The 23,577-nt window shown below is 42.2% G+C and overlaps 1 protein-coding gene across 1 annotated transcript; it reads right to left on the bottom strand.

The window, feature by feature from the left end:
- Positions 1-2,034: 2,034 nt before the first annotated feature.
- Positions 2,035-13,372, bottom strand: SUMO2 (small ubiquitin like modifier 2). Its single transcript, XM_007959661.2, has 4 exons — positions 13,352-13,372; positions 11,642-11,773; positions 4,263-4,334; positions 2,035-2,097 (listed from the first exon to the last, which is right to left on the bottom strand). Exons 1-4 carry the CDS (start codon positions 13,370-13,372, stop codon positions 2,035-2,037), a joined length of 288 nt encoding a protein of 95 aa, XP_007957852.1.
- Positions 13,373-23,577: the final 10,205 nt, after the last annotated feature.

Genomic DNA, 23,577 nt, shown 5'->3' with positions numbered 1-23,577 from the left:
AAGTTCTTGAGGATTTCATAATACAATTTTAAAAGAGCTAAAAATCTACTGTATTCCTGCTTAAGCTAGCGATGGAGGTTAAAAAAAAATCAATAAAAATAATTGAGTGTAATTGCCCATTTATGGATAGTAAAAAGGGACTGACCTTAAAAGGCCACTTTAGTTAAGTAGTAGATGTGGGAGTTGAGAATCACTCTTGAGACTATTATTAGACAACGGGCTTCAGGAGCCCAATCCAAGGTCCGGTTTTGTCACCATCTAGCTGTGACAAATAACCTTTATGCATCACAGCTTCTTCATGTATAAAATGAGGGTTACAACTACATCATCTCTTTCTACAGGAGCTCTCGTGGCATAGCGCCTAAGGCATGTGACTACTAACCAGAAGGCTGGCAGTTCAAACCCACCAGCCACTCCTTGGAAGGAAGACTGGGCGATCTACTTCTGTAGAAATAGATTCCACCATGGAAACCCAAGGAGGGGTCGTTATTGAGTTGGAACCAACTCGACAGCAGCGAGTTTCAGGTTTCCCAGATGGTTCCTCTACAGAAGTACATTGCCCAATTTTTCTTCCAGAGTGGCTGGTGGGTTTGAACAGCCAGCCTTCTGGTTAGCAGTCATAAGGGGATTGCCGAGTCAGAACTGACTCAATGGCAGTTGTTTTTTTTTTATCTCTTTCTAGCTGGGTATTGGTTCCATAGCTGTGATCTTTCCACATACATCTGAACTTAAAAACTGCAGCACCCTGAAATATTTAAGGCCTTAAGAATGGATGTAGGTAGGTGAACATATTTTCCATCCTTCGACATCCTCAAATAAGGAACTCCAAACCAAACCCATTGCCAAGTCGATTACGACTCAGAGTGACCCTATAGGACAGAGTAGAACTGCCCCATAGGGTTTCCAAAGAAACAGAATGTCACATCTTTCTTCCATAGAACAGCTGGTAGGTTCAAATTGGTGACCTTTTGGTTTGCAAGAGTACTTTACCACTGCACTACCAGATCCCCTCCAAATAAGGAACAAAGATTGTTTCTTTCAGGTCAGGGATATTTACTCTTCGAAATGTAGACTACAATGGTTAAGCAATTCGTCAGCAGAGTAGGCAAAACTCCAAACCCTTCCCCACCTGCAAGTGCTGCATCATTGGGCCTCAGAAAAGGTTACAGAAAACACTTGGGAGTAAACCCACATTATAATTCTATTGTTTTTGTTGGTAAAGTTACATATGTGGAACTGGATGTACCTAAGGTCTGCTGCTAGTCATTCATGCAACTTTGCTACTATTTTGCATCAGACTGTCAGAAAGGCAAAGCAGCTTGATTTCTTCCTTAAAATACTACTTCTAGTACATTTATTCATAGCATGTGTTTGCTAAACTTCAACTTTCTATTTAACATTCTTCAGAATAAAGAAAACAGCTCATTTTAAACAAGAAGTTTATTTAAACAACAAGACGCTTGACTTGAAGGGAAAACTATCTAGGATTCATTTCTTTTAGAGTAATTTACCCCTACGTAAAGACAGATTGCCCTACATGTAACAGCTACGTACAAAAAAGTTATAAAATTGTCCTTGGTTTTACAATGATAAATGAAAAACATTAAAATTTTCCAATCGAACAAGGTATGCAAGGATTTTTTTTTTTTTTTTATGTCGTTGTTTTCATTAAACAATGAAAGCAAAATAACTTACTGGAATAGAAAGGTAAGAGCTGAGTGAGCATGCCACTGATGGAGAAAGGGGGGGGTTTCACAGAACCAGTATTTGTCCCCATCCCATCTCCACTCGATGTCAATCAAAACATACCATTGGCCATTTAGTTAAAAAAAAAAAAAAAAAATGCAATATGCTTGTGCACATGCACCAGTTACTTTATGTACAATAAAGGAATGGGGGAGGGAAAATGAAAGAATAGAGAAAACTATACTGTAGTAGTCAGGATGCGGTAGAACCGAATTGTGGTTTTCTAATTAAGAATGTATTCTTGGTCTGTAGGAACAGAGTTCTGGAGTAAAGTAGCAGGCTCCCTTTTCAGAAGACACCGCCTGTCTGCTGCTGGAACACATCAATTGTATCTTCATCCTCCATTTCCAACTAGCACAAAAGAGAAAAAAGAAATTCAGATCTTCTAATTGGTAATTTTCAGATCTATGTATCCTGGAAAAAAAAATGCCCAAGTTTCACCCAAATGCATAATCTGAGACATCTCACGGTTTAAGACCAGGTTAATATACGTTTTCACTTAGCCTCCTATTTTTAAAGAAGGACACAGAAACCTAAGTTAAAAAGTAAACATATCCATGGATTAAATCACCTCAACTTTAGCTTAATTGCTAAAAATAGAAGGATGATGTGTGTAAAGCATCTACTTCACTGAAATGCTTCTTAGATTACTAAGGGATTAGGAATAACCTAAAGATCAATAGAAATAATCCATGGCACAGCCCTCCGTGAAATACCACGCAGCTATTAAAGATTTACATGTGCGGAAACAGAAACATCCCTAAAATACAGTGATAGCCTCAAAGAAAATTAAAAAACTAAGTTGCAAACCAGCTTATAGGATGACTCCATCTGTGCTTACGGTGTAGAGACAGGAAATGAGCAGACCCCTGCCCATGTGCACAGCAGTTAGCTCTAGGCAGTAAGGGCGGGGCTACAGGTGAGAAGGACTTGTGAACTGCTTACCATGCTTTATTCTTAAAAAGTAAAATTTTATTTTCTAAAATGTAAATGTGGCTCAAAAATCAAGTTTACAAGCTTCATTATACATAACACAGCTATTTTGATAGTTAGTAGGTTTTGCCATATATGGCAACACTACAAACTGAATGAGCATTGTAACCATTTATCATGCTGATAATTAAACCTGAAAATGTCTTTCTGAAAACTGGTTAATTTTCAAGGTAAAACAGCAACCATGGGCACCTAAAGACAAGAAAGAGGGAACAGTGTTTCCAACAAAGTTAAAATACACTAGAACAGGACTGGCACACTAAACCAGTCATGACTAAGTCTCTGAAGCCTTAATATTCTCTTTTGTAAAACAAAGTTATGAGAAATGGGTTGGGGAAGTATTTAGCAGAATGCTGGGCACAAGCTAATTATACTACTATTCAAACGGGCTACTGAGATGTTCTCATTTATCACAACTCAACTATTTAATAAATGCTTGAAGAAAAATTCTGAAAGGCATCAATTCCAGTTATTCCATGTAGGGTGCTTTCTTTGAAGATTTTATAGTGCCTTGACATCACGGTTCTGACAAATCTTCCTCGTAGCTCCGTATTTGTAGCTAAGATAGTATGCAAACCCCAGAAAACATTTTTCAGTGGGGATAAGCTAGGTTAAATATGGAAATTCTAATCATCTGAGAGTTATGAATTTAATTAATTTACTAATGAATTATTTTAGTATTTTTTACTTCTAAAACTACCAGAACAGGTCATCACATGTATTAAGATAAAGTTAACCCAAATATTGAATTTTATACTAAAATTTCTTATATGGCTTCCAAGGATGAAAGAGTATTTTCTCCTCTTTTATCAAGAGAATTCAGCTCCTCCTTGTGGCTCTATGTAATAACTGCTTCTTAGAGACGTGTAATAACCAATGGAAATTTCCTGACAACATTCTTCTTTCAAGCACAACTCACAGGTATTTGAAATTGTTGAAGATTATCAAGGAAACAGTCTGAACGCGCTGCTTATCACACCCTATTTTAATCAGGTGATAAAAACTGAAATTCAAAGTTAAAGGGCTCCAATTTAAATTTCTGTAGTCAAAGCTTTTTTCCCAGCCTGGAATCTTAGCCCTCCCAGTCAACCTAAGCTCTCCTGAGACTTGCAGGTCAAGCCGCTAGTTCTCTTTGTTGCACAAGGATTCAGCACAAGGGGCTGAAATGGTTAGGACTAACACCAGTTAAATACCTGTGGAGAAAACCTGGGTCTGGCCACAGCTACAACAACAAAAAGAAAACTACCTTCTGAAGAAAACAGGGGTTTTAAATAGTTACTCCAAATGCTGCCGCTGAAAGGGAAAAGATGACTCATTAAAGTAACTAAATGACCTATTTGCTTTCCTAAGTAATAAATGTATTTTCCTGTCTGTTCCCCCTTAGCCATATTTCACAAAGCTTTGAACGCCAATAAAGAACTGTATTTCAACCTCTTAGAGTTCACAAATTCTTAAATGAAGCTGTTTAAAAAAAACCAAAAAACCTACAAATGTGGATTTTTCTACTTAATATAGAGTTTTACCTGTGCAGGTGTGTCTGTTTCATTGATTGGCTGCCCGTCAAATCGGAATCTGATCTGCCTCATCGACAAACCCTAAATGACAGTTTTAAAAAAGGAGTAAGAAACAATAAACTACTAAGAAACTCATATAGAAAAGAACTGTTTACATTAGTCATGAACTATTAAAAAACCATGCCTAAATAAACCACCACCAATGTTAACATTTCTATGTAGGTAAAAATATTTGAGGTGATTGTGACTTCCTTTAAACTACAGTATTTTATTTGCTCTTTTGTGAAAAATTTATTCCTTCAAATGTCTTTTAAAAAGAGCCTTACACTTTCGAGACGCTCACTACTCCAAGCTTCAACAGCTGAACCCTCAAGACAAACACCACTGCATTTCCATGAGCTAGAAAGACATGGTGACCCTGCTGGTGTCTGAAATACTGGGTAAGCACCAGCGGCAAAGCTTCCAGCAACACGTAAGTCAGCACCACAGGACAAACTGACAGACGAGTGGCAGCTATTAGTTAAGTGCAAACCATCTGCTCCACCCAGGGACCTCAGTAACCAGCACAGAGTGACCTCATCAACGCCAGCTCCACACCAGTAAGTCACTCTGAGCTCAGCAGATTCCTGGTCAGCCCTATACCCACCAAAACTTATTTGTATTGAAGGCAAAGTGGTCATCCCTATTTTCATTTTGTACATTGAAATCTTTGATACACTTGAAGGTTATCCTGGTGACTGGCACGAGCTATGGGCCCAGCTCTCCTTTTTCCAGTTCTTCAAAATGCCACTTGCTGTCCAGTCAATCAGGCTCCTGACGACCCCGTGTGTTTCAGAGTAGAGCGATGCTCCATAGGATTTTCACGGGCTGCCATCTTTCAGAGGTAGCTCACAGGCCTTTCTTCCAAGGCACCTCTGGGTAGATTTGAACTGACAACCTTTTGGTTAGCAGCCAAGCGCTTAACTGTTTGCCATCCAGGAACTCTGCTCTCCAAATACTCTTTATTAAATTATCTCTTGAAATTAGTCCAAGGGACTAGTGGACCATGGGAACCGCAGCCTACATGACCCTGAGACCAGAAGAACTTTATGGTGCCTGCACTCAGTGAGGGATCATAATAGGAGATCCTGGATAGAGTGGAAGAAAAATGTGGAACAAAACTCAAAATCATAAAAAAGACCACAGGCTCACTGGTCTGACAAGACTGGTAAAACCACTGAGACTATGGTCTCAGTCACCCTTCAGGCCTGGAATTGAACTTACCACCATAGCTTCATTTCCAGCCAAACAATAAAAGGACCCAATACCCTTCAGGTACTCTCCTTAAAACAATCAACCATGGGAGAATGGAAAAGCAATGTTGCACAGGGAATAGCTCAGAGGACAGGAATACATAGGAAAGAAGGACACAAGGAAAAGATAACCACAGGGTGGAAGCAGGAAGAGAGCTGTTACATTGTGGGGATTTAAATCAATGTCATGAAACATACTGATATGATAGAGCCTGGTGACATGCCAAAGACTATGGCCCCTAGTTACCATTCAGGTCTGGAACTGAACTCACTCCTATGGCTTCCAGCCAAATGATAAAAAGGCATACAGGATGAACATTTACATCAGGCAGATACGCTCCTTAGAACGATCAATCATGGGAGAACAGAAGGGCAGTATTTGCACAGTGAGATAGCTCAAGGGGCAGGAATGCATAGGAAAGAAGGACATAGGGAAAAGGTGACTGCAGGGAGCAAGTGGGAAAAGAGCTGTTACACTGTGGGGAATTGTGGTCAATGTCATGAAACATGTATGAACTGCTGCATGGAAAATCGATTTGCTCTGTAAACTTTCACACAAATCACAATAAAAATTTAAAAAGAAATTCATCCTTAATAATGAAAACTAGACGTTACCTAAAAAGGTGTAAAGATTAAAATAAAACTCTCCTCCATTGACTTCATTTCCATCCAAGCAGTCCCTGCCACTATCCAAGAATAAGCACTGCCCACACCCGACACAATACTAGGCACACCATGGGACTGCTAGGCACACCATGGACTGCTAGGCACACCATGGACTGCTAGGCACACCATGGGACTGCAAGTCCTTTCTGCCAGTCTACCAGGACACAAGACAGTAACTGTCCTAGACCCTCCAGAAGACCACACCCGTTAAGTTCCTAGAGTAGCTCAAAAGCCCCTGCTTTTCTCGCTCCTTCTTAGTACTTACCAACATCTCTTATTTATTTGCCAACTTTCCACTAGAAACTAAGCTTCAGGAGGGAAAGGGACTTTGATCATCTCACCTACACAGTATCCCTTGCACACAGGAGGTGCTAAGTACTAAGGAACAGCATAGATATCTAAACCCGCTTCAGTTTTTTTTTCACTTAAAAGTCAGAAACAACAAAATGAATATAAAGTTAAAAGTCAGAAATAAATCTAAAGCTAAGAAGTTGGGGAGAAGCTTTATTACCCCCCCAAAAAAACCTGATAATTATATTTACTAGAGTTCCTCACTGTCATGGAGTCGGGTCTGACTCATAGAGACCCCCTCCTTGGGTTTCTGAGGCAGTATCACTACACAAGTAGATTGCCCAACCTTCTTTCTGAGGAGTGGCCGGTGGGTTTGAACCATCAGCCTTCTGGTTAGCAGTCAAATGCCTTATGCACTACAGCCCAACAAATTTTTATATTCATTTAAGGAGCAGATCAATGAATTCAAGCATGCATGCCTCTGCTGCAAAAAATTATTCTAGGCATTCTGCTTATCAGCACTGAGAGGGAGAAGAGTGGGTTGGTAACTCCAGCCAAATGAACACAGACAGGAAAGTAAAGCACTTTTGGGGGTATGTTGTGAACTCCTGTACCATGCTCTAATTACAAACTATAATTGTTAGACTCCCAGCTTCAACTGATTATTTTAAGAGCAAATTAAACTGACTTCTTAGGACTAAAAATTGAAACGAAGGGTTCAACAAGCATATTGATAATACCTTTATTCCCTTATTTAATAAGGACTCACTCAATCCATCTTTAAAACTTTCTGTGACATGAAGACTATATTCTTTCCTTTAAAATTCTAGTCTATTAACTGTTTCACATATACCACCTTCAGACTAGTCCCTGCCTTAAGAAAATAAGCCATCCTCCACTGGTAGACATCTGTAACACTCAAATTCACTGCTGGGACATTCAAACTTAATTTGCAATTATATAAAGCACCCAAGAAGTCAATGCCAAGCCATTAATTACTAAGTATTATGTATTTGTGAACTTTCCATTAAAGGCTCCCTGCTTCAACAAAACCTTTTATATGCTGGGTTCTTCCTGCACTACATCCACTGGTAAAGTCAACAGCACTGCTGTTCATAAGACAATGAGAGGCAGAGCCAGGAGAAGGACGAGAACACGCACAAACTGTATTCCTTTAGCGTCATTTCTACTTCGGAGCCTCATAAAAATGTGCAACACATCAGAATGATTAAAAGAGATATAGTGAGACTTTTGAAAGCCCTGACAGAATAAAATATGCCCCAATTAAATTATTACACAATTACAGTTTCCTGTAACTGAGTTTTCTCAGATAATACAACTGTTTTCTTATGCTTTTACCATAAAAGCTCTTTAAACTGAAGCCTAACTCATGGGTTGGCTAGAGCTGCAAAGTCTAAAATCCAGGAAACAGGTCTTCACAAATGATGTAAATTCAAGCCACGCATTTACCTTTACCCAGTATTCAAGCTCCTCTTGTTGAAATTCTATTCCTGGGCTCTGCCATGCCTGTTTATTTCACAAAACTGAGCTGGACTAAATCAGTGATCTATACTCCCTAAAGGAACTCTGGTGGCATACTGTCTAAGGCATTTCACTGCCAACCTGAAGGTTGGTGGTTCAAACCCAACAGCCACTCTGTGAAAGCAAGACTGGGCAATCTACTTCCATACAGATTTACCACCTTGGAAACTCAAAGGGGGTCACCATGAGTCAGAATTAACTTGATAGCACTGAGTATGGGTTTTCTGTATACTCTCTGAAACCACCTGAAATAATGAGGGTGAACGCACACTGGAATGGGACAGTATGCTCTCAAACTGTTGCTGGGGCTATGCGGCTGGCATAGAGCACATGTACGTGAAAAACCTACCCACCAACCAACCTCTGGAGATAGTCGTCTGAATGTTCTTGATTATTTGACAAGTACTCACTGAGCACACTGCATATGCCGATTAACAAAGAACAAAGTCTCTGTACTCTCCACTGAGATTACATTTTAGTAGAGTCAGACAAAAATAGGTAGTGAGAAATGCAGAAAACAAACAAAAAGTAAAAGGATAGAGTGCGCTGGAACATGAGCAGTTGACTGGACAAGGGAAGTCTGAGAAGACTGCAAGGTAGTAATTAAACAAGACCAGAATAAAATGGCTGTGGCTACGTGACTGTTAAGCTCAGCACTGTCCAACAGAAATATAAGGGATCACATAGCTGATTTTAAATGTTCTAGTATCCACATTAAAAAGGTACAATTTTAACATTTTAACCCAATATACTCAAAACACTACTATTTCAGTGTGTAATCAACATAAAAAGATTATTATTTTTAAAATACTGAGTTGTTAAAAAATCTGATGTGTATTTCACACTTATGGCACATCTTAGGGGCTCAGTAGCTGCCTGTCGCTGGTGGCTACTATAAGGACAGCACAGGGTTAAGAACAGAATTTGCAGACGGATTTGATGAGTTATGAGAGCATCACGAATGATGACTAAGCTTTTGACCGACCTCAGCACCTAGATGTAGAATGGTCCCACTGACCAATAGGGACACCAGAGTTGAAGCAGATGTATAATAATAGAGGTAAAAATCAAGAGTCCTCTTCTGTATCTTTCATTTGAGTGCCTATTAGATACCCACCGGAACCTCTCCAAAGAGATAATGCCAAGTGAGTTCATTACAAAGTAAATACAAGCAATCAATCCTGATAGGGAATCCTTGGTCAAGATTTTCAACTGCCAAAAAAGCTTTAGCTATGTAAATTAGGTATCTTCCCCGCCCCCTTCCTTTTTTTTTTTTTTTGATAACCTGCACCTACTACCCTTAAAAAGCAGCAGGGAATCAGCCCAAAATTATGTGACACTTCAACTCTCTCTTCCTTAAAATGAAAGAAATGTTTTGATAAACAAGAGATCTGGTTTAGCAAGAACTCCAAGGTTTCCCTAATTTAAGAGGAAAACGAATAAATATTTTCCCAAGCTCTTCCTGGATCAAATCTTTAAATGATATGTATACATCAGCAGATAAGTAGCAGAATGTAATGACATTTTTATGGACAACTAGCATGTCTATTTCCTCTATTAGTGTAAACTGAGAGTGGCCCCAACAAGATTTATTAGTCAAATATAACCCCAATCCTATAAACATAGTAACTAGGAAAATCCAAGGTAAATGTTATTTACACTGAGTCATACTGAATTAATTTTAAGAAGGAAGGATAACTCAGGACTTTTGATGGACCTGCTAACTCTCCACAGACAGGGCAATCTCCTGGAGCACAGAGAATGTGCCAGTTTTCCTGGTACCTGGTTCCATACCCCAAGCACATGGTGGGCATCTGGTAATCATCAGATAAATAAAAAGCTCCTTGAGGGCCCTACAAGTGATGTGGAAGTCAAAACTATAACCATTTCAGGATGGGGAGAAGGTAGCAATAGATATTTATAGTAATATATACATGGTTAAATCTAGTGGTGGACATATGGGTATATTCCCTGTAAAACTCTTGTAATCTTGATATAGGCTTGAATATTTTTTAAAAATGTTGGAAAATCTGACCATTTTAAAAGCTAAAATTTAGCAGTACTTTAAAAAAAAAAAAAAAAAAAAGTCAAACAAGATAAGCAGAGAATTTTGTCAAAACCAACAAATCAAAGCCTGAGTTTCTACTTTATGTAAGAACACTACACTATATACATTCTACAAAAGAACTACCTTTTTAAAAAATTCTCCTCTAACCTGAAGGGGCACTAGTGTTCAAACAGGGAGATTCCAGTGGACAAATTCTTTAGATCTATAATACTAATTTATGCATTTTTAGGATGATTTCACTAAAATTCTCTAACAGTATACTAAACTTTGAAAGAAAAGTTAACATATGAAGAATTATAAGCATAGCATTCAATTACACTGTGAATTAGGCAGAGCTTCAAATACTCAAAAAAAAAAAAAAAAAACAACCTTTTTACGCTTTGTTATCTTCAGCTTCTTTCAAATACCCTTATGTCTCAAAGACATGGTGGCACAGTGGTTAAAGCATTCGGCTGCTAACCAAAAGGTCAGTGGTTCAAACCACCACCCACTCTGCAGGAGAAAGAGGCAGCAGTCTTTGATATAGCCTTAGAAACCCTGTGGAGCAGTTCTACCCTGTCCTAGAGGTCACTGTGAGTCAAAATAGACTCAATGGCAGTGGGTTTGGTTTAGGTAGGTCTCACAGAAGATGCTGAAGTATCAACTCAGACTCAATTTCCCAATTTACACAAGTTTAGGTCTTCTTCTATTTTGACTATATTTTCAGAATTCACACTGTAGATGTTTTGATAGACTGATACAATTATTTCCCCAACTTTTATATATTCAGTGTAGAGCAAAAAATATATTTCAGCCGGCTTATCGTTGGATTAACCCATCTAGGTACCAGTCTTGCTTTACTTGTCAAAATTCATCTTTAAAGTTGCCTTTATTTTGTTATATTGAACAATACAAAAGGGCACTCCTTTGTAAAATCGTATGTTTACCTCCCACCATCATTTCAAGTCAAGAGAGTTAACTTTCTACTTCCTCCTCTTGGAGTCTACATATTTCCTGAGTAACGTGCAAATGTTCCTATAATATTGGGATGTTTACGCGTGGCTCAGTGGGATTAGATTTTTCTGATCTCCACTACCAGTGTAAAAAGAAACATTACAATTTGCATGCTTCAAGAAAATTGCACTTTTAAACTTCCAAGTTAGTTAAAATACTCAAAATCTATGTTTTGACACTAGACAAATTTCAAATGAATAAAAAAGAGCCTGTCAAAAAATTTTACTCAGTTAATTCTTTTCTTATAAAAGTACAATTACATGCTTTTGGGATGAAACCGAGTGTTGGGAATATAATTCAGTGCTTTTCTGTCATAGGGCTAGATTACACATGCTACGAACCAAGCCATGATAAGGGTTTCCACAAGGAATCAATATAGCCAAGCGTATGCTAAAACTGCTCTGCCAAGTTCATACCCATCCTACCAAAAACAGTTAATAATAATAATACTATACTAGTCTAGTTTCTACTCTCAAGAAAATAAAGTTTGTCTTTAATAGTTTCATTCAGTGGAAGTGCACATATCAGTTCCTCACCTGTCGTTCACAATAGGCTTTCATTAGTTTACTAAGTGGTGTATGCCTCTTAATCTTAAACTGCACCACAGAACCATCCTGCCCCGCCACCTTCAAATTAATATGATCGTTGTTCTCAGTCTTGACTCCTTCCTGTTGAAAGAAAAATAAAAGTATAATTTGGAAGATGTGAAAAACAAACACCTTTCAAAGCAGCAGCAGCAACCAAAGTTGCTTCAGAAATCAACAGGTTTCTCATTCTGGACAATAAAACAGCATACAGCTGTTTTCAGCCACTGAAATCAATTTGAAAGATGAGAAATCCTGGAGCAACAGCATTAAAATAGCTGTCACAGAAACATAAAAGGAGGCTACATGCAACAATAGAGTCTCAAAGATGGGTCCCACCCAGTGAACTGCAATGTTTTCTCAGTTAAATTTTCAAAAATGGCATTATTTTCTCACTTCCAAAATAGCCTCCCTCCCCCCTCAAAGTTAAAAGCACCTATCCTTGTTCTTTTCAAAATGCATTAAGTACAAATGCTGAATTAGAATGCCAACAAAATCAAATCTAGACCTTGCAATTCAAAACTCTTTACAATTCTCCTATTAAAAGTTATCAAACTCAAGTTAGTAACAGACCTCAATCTATATAGAAAATCTAATTGAGGAATATCCCGATTCTTTCTGGAGCAGAACCACAATTAATGGTCACCTCAATCAGCAACTTCGTTTTTGTTTATTTTTAGTTAACACTTAACACCTCTTATTCTCCCCTCCCCTTTGTTGTCAACGGGTCAGTTTTATTCCAATTCTTCCTTGCAGATTTCGACCCAAACTAATATTCACCAAATCAAGTGTAGGAGGAATTCTGTACCCCCCTCAATCACTTCAGATAGGATCAGGGGTTCCAAAACAAATTGTAAGAAGAAAAACCCTTAGTCTGGAAGATGTGGGAGTCCGAGTCCTCACGGGAAAAGCCTCTGATGTCTCTCAAAAACCGCGTTCAAAAGTTAAGCCCCACAAAGTCTCTCTACTAATACGTCTGCCACAACTTCTCGAAACCACATGGTCTCCGCGGGTTAGGGGCTATTTGGCACCCGAGGGAAAACCGCTGCTCCTGCCCCCTCCGGCCCCTCAGGCCGTCGAAGTGGCAAATACGTCCGGGAATTCCCCAGCCCTCCAGGCTGCTCACGACAGCCCGACGGGCATCTGGCCTCCAGCCCCTTCGGCAGCCCATTGATTCGTCCCGAGCCCTCAAAGGGCTGCTGCGGCCTGGGGCCGCGGTCCCGAGACGCCCGCGGCCCCCTGCCCCTGGGAAAGGAAGCCCCGGGCGGAGGCACTACCCGCCGCGGCTCTGCGCGGGGTTCGCGGAGGATGAGGACACCGCGCGCCCTAACGCCTCTCCCCACGCGCGCCCGCCGACCGGGCCCGAGAAGCCCCCAGCCGCGGACCGGTGGGTCCGCGGCGTCCGCAACCCGCCTGCCCAACCCGCGCCCGGCGCGCACTCCGAGCCGCCCGGGGCGGGGGAGTGCGGCGGGGCCTCCTCCGGCGCGGGAGGGAGGAAGAGAGGGAGGGAGGAAAATGGCGCGGAGCGCCCGGGCCTGAGCCGCGGCCGCCCCGTGGGGGGCCCGGGAAGGCGCGGGGAGTCCACGGCGGGCTTGGGCCGGACCCCGGCCCGCGCTTGACCCCAGCCGCGCGGCGAAGCGAGGAGACGGACGCCGGGCTCACCTTGGGTTTTTCGTCGGCCATGGCGAGCGCCGGAGTCTTCTCAGCTGCCGCTTCACAAAAGAGGTACCAGGTCCGCACCGAACGAGCACACAAGCAGCACCAGGAGCGGCAGAAGAAGGAGGCGGCAATGGTGGAGGAGGGAGAGGGCGCGCGCACGTCGTGCGCTCCCTCCCCCCTTCTTGCGTGCGCGAGCACGAGCGACCGGAGCCTCCCATTGGCTGCTGCCTCGCGGGAGCGCGCAACGCTTACATAACCACCCCTGCCCCCCGCCCCGCTCCGCCACGGCCTGGGCCCGGCGCCCGCCTGGCCGGCGGGAAGAGGCACGGACACGCGCACCCGGCCCGCCGCGGGGACGCGCCTGGCTCTGGGCGGGGCTGTATTGTCCTCCTTCTGTGGTGAAACATAATCAAAATGGCTTCCAGCTGGTCATCAGTGGGGACGAGGAGGCTTGAGGCCTTAGACATGAGACAGACCCGGGAAAGTAGATTGATCAGAAGGGAAAGGGGGAGTCTAAATACAGGCCCCAGCATGAGATTCTGGAAAAAACTCTCTTGTTAGCCTCCCCTGGCATGGACCCAATACAGCCCTCCCCACTGTCAGGAATAGCACACTTCCTCAGTCAGCCTCATCCTTTCAAGTTTAAGGCTTCAGCCTCCACAGGCTTCTCATCAGCCTCTTGTCTCAAGTGCAATGACTTCGTTTCTCCTGTTGGTAACCCTGTACTTTGACTAGCTGAGGAAATATGTTCATTGAACAAGCTCTTTATAGATGGCCTGGCTTCCAACTGCCAAGAAGAAACAGAATCCATCAAAGAAAAAGTCACTTAGCTATCCAATACCAAGCTTCCAGATCATTCACTCAATCCTGTTCTCCTTCCTACCTGTTAAACCATAGAGGTAGGTGCCCCCTAAGAACAATCCCAACATCTGCATACTAGATTCCATCACCTCATCCGTTCAGACACCTGTATTATCTCCTTCGCTTTGGTCCTGTATTTTCTTCCACTCCTGTTAGAACAGAATGAAGACTCTCCCTCAATTATATATCCTTCTTAAGTTACCACTATTATCTCTCTCCATACGTGGCCAAACATCTTGAAGAAAATGTCCATGCCAGCTGTCTGCACTCTCTCACCTCCCACTCATTCCTCAATCCACTGCATAGCTGGTGCTGTCCCCTTAGTTCACTAACATTGCTCTCCACAAGGTCACCAGAGCCTCCTGTGCTGAATCCTGCGTGCTTCCCAGTTTGTCCCTCCTTCTCTTGAAGTGGCTCAACTTAACTTCTGTGACCTGTTGTTGTTATTATGTGCCATCGAGTCGGCCCTGAAATCCTTGGGTTTCCGAGGCGGTATCACTACAGAAGTAGGATTGCCTGACCTTCCTTCCGAGGAGTGGCTGGTGGGTTTGAACTGCCAGCCCTCTGGTTAGCAGTGAAATGCCTTAGGCACTATGCCACCAGAGGTTTTCCTCTCACCTCTTGGGCCTGTCTTCATCTCCTTTGCATTTTTTTTCTCCCTCACCCAGTCCCTTAAATGTACCTTGGGGTTTTGTTCTAGACTCTACTCCCTCTATTTCCTCCCCTAGGATGATTTCACCTTGTTCTGTTACCATTTGCCAGTGATTCGCAAATCTCTATCTCTGGTCCATGTCTTTCTTCTGAACTTCCAACCTGTGTATACAACACTGACTTCTTAACACCGCCACTTGGATGTTGCCCAGGCACCTCAAGCTCAGCAGATCCCAACTGAAACTCTTCACTTTACCTTCCCTGATGTCCCTCTCTTCACATTTTCCCGTTTCACTGAATAGCCCACCATCACCTCACCCGCCAAGTCAGAAAGCTGGGCCTCCTCCTTGACTCCCCTCTCTCCCTCTAATCAATCTCCAAGTCTTGTTAATTGCACTGCAGTGCAATGAATTATTTAATATGGCCCTTCTAGCCATAGTCCTCCATTTTGTTATGTAAATCCTAGCTTTTATGCCTGTGGTTATGATCCCATTTTGGAGTGACAGCTCTGTGCTTTGTTATGTTAATGAGGCAGGATTAGGATGGGATGTTTCTTTCTTTTCTTTTTTTTTTTAAATTTTATTGTGATTTGGGTGAAATTTTACAGAGCAAATTCATCTTCCATACAGTTCACATAGACTCTGCCTCAAGATAGGAGCTCTGGTAGCGTAGTGCCTAAGGCACTTGACTGCTAACCAGAAGGCTGGAGGTTCAAACCCACCAGCTACTCCTCGGAAGGAAGCAGGGGCAATCTACTTCCGTAGTGATACTGCCTTGGAAACCCAAGGAAGGGTCGCTATGAGTCGGGTCCCACTCGACGGCACGTAACAACAACAACAACTACCTCATTACATTGACTGTAATCTCCCACAATGCAACAGCTCTCCTCCCACTTCCTCCCCATAGTTACCTCTTCCCTGTGTCCTTCCCTCCCATACACTCCTGCCCCACAAGCTGTCTTCCTGTGCATACACATCCCTTCTATTCTCCCATGATTGATCTCTCCAAGGAGCATATCTGCCTAATGTAAGTGTTCACCTCATAGGCCTGTCTTTTGTTTGGCTGGAAGCAACAGGAGTGGGTTCAATTCCAAACCTGAAGGGCAGCTGGGGGCCATAGTCTCAGGGGTCCCACCAGGCTCTATCAAACCAGCAAACATGGTCTTATTTATTTATTTTTTTTAATGATTTTGTGTTCTCCCACTCTATTCCAGGATCTCCTACATAGATCCAGGATGGAATGTATATTGAGTCACCACCTACTAGAGAGTATAACTAAAGTTACTACCCTTACCACACTTAAGTGACCACCCTTACTGACGTCACACCCTTGCTTGAGTCACACAAGACTTTTTTTTAATTTTTTTAGATTTTTTTTTTTAATCTTACAAGAGATAAAAGGAGAGAGAAGCTAGCAGAGAATGGGGGCACAGAATCTCATTACCACCAAGAAAAAAGAACTAGGAGTGGGGTGTGTCCTTTAGACCTGGGATCCCTGCACTGAGAACCTCCTAGATCCAGGAGACAGAGGGAGTTATAACACTGGAGATAAAAAGCAGCAGCAGAGAAATGGCAACAGAATAACCAAGAGACTGGCAGGAGACTAGCAGGATGTGGCCAGGTGGACTTTCTGGCCCATGGAGTGAGAAGCAGAGCACCTTCAGGCAGAAGGCTTGCTGGCAGAGTGGGGTGCCTCCAGGCGTTTGGCAGAGCTAGGTTTGCCAACCGACTGGAGCTAAAGCTGAGCACCTTAGGGCCAAGGCTTACTTTACTGGCAGAGTGGGGAACCTCTGGGCACTTGTCAGCAAAGTTGAAAGAGCTTTATAACACTTGCCCAAGCAGGGCAGACGTCAGGACCTAGGGGCTGCAGGCTGAGGCACAGAGAGAGGCTTACCAGCAGGCATGTCTAAGAAGAGGCTGTCTAGACTGAAGAACCGTATCTTGAGTAATTTCTGATTCTCAGTTATAACCTGTTACTTCCCTAATAAACCCCATAATCATTGAGTATTGTCTGTGAGTTCCATGTGGTCATTGCAATGAATTATTGAGCCCAGCAGGGAAGTAGTCCAAGTGATAAGTGAACCATGGGGACCTTAGCCTACATGACCCTAAGACCAGAAGAACTAGATAGCACTCAGCTATCACTGTCAACCACTTGGAAAGGGATCAAAATTGAAGATCCTCAATAGAGTGGGAGAAAAATGTGGAAGAAAATTCAAAATCATAAAAAAAAAAAAAACCTTACTGTTCTGATAGAGACTGGTGAAAGCCCTAAGACTATGGCCTCTAGTCACACTGTGGGCCTGTAATGAACTCAGTCTTGTGGTTTAACTTCCGTCTAAACAATAGACAGGCCTATGAGGTGAACAATTAAACCAGGTAGGTACACTTCTTAGGACAATCAACATGAAAGATCGGACGGGCAGTATTTGCATAGGGAGACAGCTTGGAGGGCAGGAATGCATAGAAAAGAAGGACACAGGGAAAAGATAACCACAGGGAGGAAGTGGGAAGAGAGCTTTTACATTGTGGGGATTGCAATCAATGTCACAAAACAAAATGTGTACAAACTGTTGAATGGGAAATGAATTTGCTCTGTAAATTTTCACCCAAATCACAATAAAAAAAGACAAAAGAAGCAAGGATGATGAGACTTCATCTCATGTACTTTGAACATGTTATCAGGAGGTACTAGTCCCTGGAAAGGGACCATCATGCCTGGTAGAGGGTCAGCCCACAGTTAAACATTCAGTCTCTACTAAGGCCCAGTTATAAGCCAAAAGCTGTTTCTCAAAAAGAGAGTAGTTATCTGTAGAGGATGACGGGACTTTGCACAAAGATCCTAAGGGCTTGCACTGTGACTCACCAATAAAAGGCTGTCAAAGACTCCCAACAGTACCTCTGTCTGCCACTGCCACTTCGAGCACCATTGGATCAGCTGGATCATGTGGCTCAAGAGACAGAGTTGCTTGCAGAGCCTTCTCTTGTTCTGGGCCCCACTCAACTAGCAGCTTTTTGAGTCATTTAATAGGTCAGAGTAACACACCCAAGTGAGGGATATGTTGCCTCCAAAATCCAAAGGGACCCCCCCCCCAGGCATTCTGCTTACTTTTAATTTTAGGGGAGGCCAGATATAGCAACTTATCCTTCACTTTAGAAGGCTTATCTTGACACGCTCCACACCACTTGAGTCCTAGAAATTTCACTGAGGTGAAAGGTGCCAGAATTTTTTCAGGTTAATTCCCTACCCTCTAACATTAAATGTCTTACCAGTGAGTCTAGAGTCATTGACATATCTTCCTTACTAGATCCAATCAACATAAGGTCATCAAGGTACTAGATCAGTTTGATGTCTTGTGGAAGGGAAAGGTGGTCAAGGTTCCTGTGGCCTAAGTTATGACATAAACCCACTGCCATAGAGTTAAATCTGACTCACAGTGACCCTTATTGGATTTCCAAGGTTGAATATCTTTATGGAAGTAAATTGTTTCATCTTCTTCCCGTGGTGCAGCTGGTGGTGGTTTTGAACCACTGAGCTTCTGGTTAGCAGCCAAATGCCTTCCCCATTATGCCACCAGAGCTCCTTAAGTTATGACATAAGGTTGGAGAACTGATATATCTCTGAGGTAGGACAATGAAAGTATAGTGCTGGCCTTGTCAGATGAAGGCAATCTGTTTCTGGTGTTCCTTCAACACTGGAATTGAGAAAAAGGCATTGCCCAGCTCAATAGTTCCATACTAGGTACCAGAAAATGTATTAATTTGTCCAAGCAATGAAACTATATCTGGAACAGCAGCTGCAATTGGAGTCACCATCTGGTTAATATGATAATCCACTATAGTTCTCCAAGATCCATCTATTTTTTTGCACAGGCCAGATAGGCAAGTTGAATAGGGTTATGGTGGAAATCACTACCCCTGAATCTTTCAAGGGAGCTCTGGTAGCATAGTGCCTAAAGCACTTGATTGCTAACCAGAAGGCTGGTGGTTCAAACCCACCAGCCACTCCTTGGAAGGAAGTTTGGGCAATCTACTTCCATAGTATCAGAAACCCAAGGAGGGGTCATGATGAGTTGGGGTTGACTTGACAGCACACAACAACAACAACAATGAATCCTTCAAGTCCTTAGTGGTGGCATTAGTCTCTGAAATCCCCCCCAGAAATTCAGTATTGCTTTTGGTTTACTATTTTTGTAGGTAGAGGCAGTTCTAATGGCTTCCACTTGGCTTTTCCAAACATAATAATAACCCTTACTCTATATGTCAGGATTCCAATGGAGGGGTTCTGCCAGTTTCCGAGTATGTCTATTCCAATTATGCATTCTGGAGCTGGAGAAATCATGATAGGTCAGGTTTGGACAACCATTATGGAAAAGACATGAGCTAACTCAATCTCCCTGTGCTCCACTTTTGACTGATGGGCCATAGTGACCTTTTGGGTATCTTGGAATTAGTGCAGTCAGAGCCAGTGTCCAGTAGTCCCTATAATGCCTGATGATTTCCTTTACCCCAATGAAAAGTCACTCTTTGAAAGACCATAGATCCCTTTGGGGAAGGCTGGGAGAAAGATTAACAGTGTAAACCTTTGACAGTGTGGCAAGGCCCTTCCTCAAGGGGACCCAGACTCCCATTCATTCAAGGAGGTGGAGGGTCTGTACACTGGCTCAAGTCTGGGAATTGATCAAAGGGCTGTGACTCTCTCTTCTGGCACTTCAAGTTAAACTGCCATTCACCTGATCTGGAATTCTTTCACTTGAACAGGTTGAGTAACTATTCAGTATATTTCTCATCTCTTTCACACCTAGGGACACTATGACTAACTAGCCAATGCCAAAGTCCATATGAGTCAGACTATTCAGATTATTTCTTTGACTGCGCTGTCTACCCACCTTGTTTTTGTTGATTCAGCATTGCCATTTGGCCCCTAGCAGGAGTCCAATCAATTCCCACTGTAGTTAGGTATTATAATTTAGTTAGAGGAGTTCCCACTTTCAAATCTTACATAAAATAGTGATCATGACACTCTTCAAGGACGCTGAGGCCCCCTTCATTGTTGTGGTTCCTCACTGTTGTGGTAAAAGGTTTGTCCTCTGGCATTCCGTGGGTGGATCTGTAGGTACAACCTGATAAATCCATTCTAATATGCCAATTTCCCTAAGTCTTTGGTACTTTCTTCTACAGTATACCACGGCAAGTCTGGCACTTAAACCTAATTTAGTGTAGGCCACTGCATAACCCATGCTTCAGTGAAACAACTAAATAAATATTAGATCCTTTCCTAACCTCTCAAGCTGAAACACTGAATGAAGGATTTTTGCTTAGAGGGCCTATATCAATAAACTCAGACTGATTCAAATTTATGTTCATTGCACCATTTTCCCACACCCTTAATAATCATTCCTGCATATATTTCTCAGGTTTCTGTTTGTATATATTAGAAAGGTCAAGCAGTTCTTTTGGAGTGTAGCATACTTCTGCCTGCGTCACACTTTTGTATTTTACTTTTTGGGACTTGCTGGGACTTAAGTGAAGGAACACTGGTGGCACCGTGGTTAAAGCACTCAACTGCTAACCAAAAGGGCAATGGCTTGAACTCACCACTTGCTCCGTGGGAAAAAGATGACACAATCTGCTTCTGCAAACATTTAAAATCTTGGAAATCCTAGGGAGCAGTTCTACTCTTCCATATAGGGTCGCTAAAAGTTGGAATCGACTTGATAGCAGTTTTGTTTGGGTTTGGGACTTAAGTCTAGCTATAGATTTAGAAGGAAAAATGAGTGGTGGTAGAGGTGGATCCTGAGAACATTCAGTAAAGTCTGGCATCTGCCTCAAGGATGCCCCACGTAATGCCTCAGGCACCATCTCAGACAAAGCCTATTTAGGCACAGCTGGGTTAATCTCACCAAATGGAATGGAAGGGGGAGGATGATTTAGCAGACAAAGATAAGAATAACCTCTTTGGATGGCAGGGATGGTGCTGTTGGCAGGAGTGATTCAATGGAATTCAGAGGCCCAGTCTCATTATTTTCCTGATGGTCTGCTATGTCCCCATCCCAAGTTTCAGTATCCCATTTCTTCCCAATCAATGCCCTCACATTAACCTCAGACACCATTTGAGGTTGGGAATTCAACTGGCATTGTAATTTAGCTTCTTTTAGGATAAGATTCTAGGTTTGGTTTTTGGCTATATCAGCTCTGTTACTACAAGACATAAGGGTTTCTTTCAGGTCTTTTATGTAGCAGGTTTTGTTTTTTTTTCTCTCCTGACTATAATAATATATTAAGGAGCTCTGCTACCATAGTGCCTAAGGCCCTTCCTTGACTGCTTACCAGAAGGCTGGCAGTTAAAACCCAACAGCCACTCCTCAGAAGGAAGGTTGGGCAATCTACTTCCATAATGATACTACCTCGGAATCCCAAGGTGGAATCGCTATGCATCAGGCCTGACTTGATGGTACATAACAACAACAACATAATAATCATCATCAAAATAGTATATTAGTTACATTCATAGCAAAAAAAATTGTTAGTAAATGTTATTGTTGTTATGTGCCATCAAGCTGGTTTTGACTTATAGTGACCCTGTGTACAGCAGAATGAAACACTGCCCAGTCCTGCACCAACCTTACGTTTGCTATGCTTGAGGCCAGAGTTGCTGCCATTGTGTCAATCCATCTCATTGAGGGTGTTCCCCTTTTTCACTGATCCTCTACCTTACCAAGCATGATATCCTCCAGGGACTGGTCGCTCTTGGTAACATGACCTAAGTACAAGAGGTGAAGTCTGGTCATTCTCATGTCTAAGGAGCATTCCAGAGGTACTTCTTCCAAAGACAGATTTCTTTGTTCTTCCATCAATCCATGGTACATTCAATATTCTTTGCCAATGCCACAATTCAAATGCATCAATTCTTCTGTAGTCTTCCTTACTCATTGTTCAGCTTTCACACACTATGAGGCTATTGAAAAGACAAGGGCTTGGGTCAGGCACACCTTAGTCTTCAAAGTGATACCTTTATTCTTTAACATTCCAAAAAGGTCTTTTGCAGATTTCCCAGTGCAATACAATATCTGATCTCTTTTTTAAAAATTTGACTTATTGACTGCTGTCTCCATGGGTGTTGATTGTGGCTCTAAGTAAAATGAAATCCTTGGCAAGTTCAATCTTTTTTCCATATATCATGATGTTGTTTATTGGTCCAGTTGTGAGGATTTTTGTTTTCTTTATGTTGAGATGTAATCCATATTGAATGCTGTAGTCTTTGATGTTCACCAGTAAATGCTTCAAGTCCTCTTTGCTTTCAGCAAGGAAGGTTGTGTTGTCTGCATATCACAGGTTGTTAATGAGTCTTCCTCCAGTCCTGATGCTGTGTTCTTCTTCATATAGTCCAGCTTCTCAGATTCTTTACTCAGCCTACAGATTGGATACAGGTGGTAAAAGGACACAGCCTTGATACATACTTTTTAAACCATGCAGTTATCTCCTTTTTCTGTTCAAACGACTGCCTCTTGGTCCATGTATGGGCTCCACATGAGCACAATTAAGTGTTCTGGAATTCCCATTCTTTGCAATGTTATCCATAATGTTATGGTCCACACAGTCAAATGTCTTTGCATAATTGATGAAACACAGGTAAACATCTTTCTGGTATTCTTTCCTTTCAGCCCAGATCCATCTGACATCAACAATGATATCCTGTGCCATGTCCTCTTCTGAATCTGGCTTGAATTTCTGGCAGTTTCCTGTCAATGTACTGCTGCAACCATTTTAAAATTATTTTCAGCAACATTTTACTTTCATGTGCTATTAATGTTGTTGTTGTCATGTGCCATCGAGTCAGCCCTGACTCATAGTGACCCCTCCTTGGGTTTCCAAGGCGGTGTCAGTACAGAAGTAGATTGCCCAACCTCCTTTCTGAGGAGTGGCTTGTGGGTTTGAACTGCCAGCCTTCTGGTTAGCAGTCAAGTGCCTTAGGCACTACGCTACCATTATTTGATAATAACTTAGAGGCTTAAAACAACAACTTTTTGTGGGTCAAGAATTCAGCAGCCCAAGATCCTGGATAGAGTGGGAGAAAAATGTATAACAAAACTCAAAACCATGGGGGGTTGGGACAAAAGACCAGGTTTACTGGTGTGATTGAGCCTGGTGAGACCCCCCAGACTATGGCCCCTAGTTACCCTTCAGGTCTGGAATTAAACTCCATCCCATGGCTTCCAGCCAAACAATAGACAGGCATAAAGGTGAACATTTACATCGGGTAGATACTCCTTAGAGCAATCAATTGGGGAGAACAGAAGGGCAATGTTTGCACAGGGAAATAGCTGGTGGGGAGGCAGGAATGCATAGGGAAGAAGGACACAGGGAAGTCTAACTACAGGGAGGAAGTGGGAAGAGAACTGTTACATTGTGGGGACTTGCAGTCAAGTTATAAAACAAAACATGTACGATATGCTATGTGGAAAATGAATTTGCTCTGTAAACTTTCACCCAAATCACAATAAAAATAAAATAAAAAAGAATTCAGCAGCACCTTAGCTGGGTGTTTCTGGGTCAGGGTCTCTCATGACGTTGCAGTCAAGATGTTGCTTTGTAGTTGTTGTTATATGCCGTTGAGTCAGCCCTGACTCATAGCGACCCCTCCTTGGGTTTCCGAGGCAGTATCACTATGGAAGTAGATTGCCCAACCTTCCTTCTGAGGAGTGGCTGGTGGGTTTG

The sequence above is a fragment of the Orycteropus afer genome, unplaced genomic scaffold (genome assembly GCF_000298275.1).
Source record: "Orycteropus afer afer isolate SDZICR_OR568_19922 unplaced genomic scaffold, OryAfe1.0 scaffold00018, whole genome shotgun sequence".
NCBI classification, from domain to species: domain Eukaryota; kingdom Metazoa; phylum Chordata; class Mammalia; order Tubulidentata; family Orycteropodidae; genus Orycteropus; species Orycteropus afer.
The sequence above is the reverse complement of the archived record's forward strand: the minus strand, read 5'-3'. Positions and strand labels throughout refer to the sequence as shown.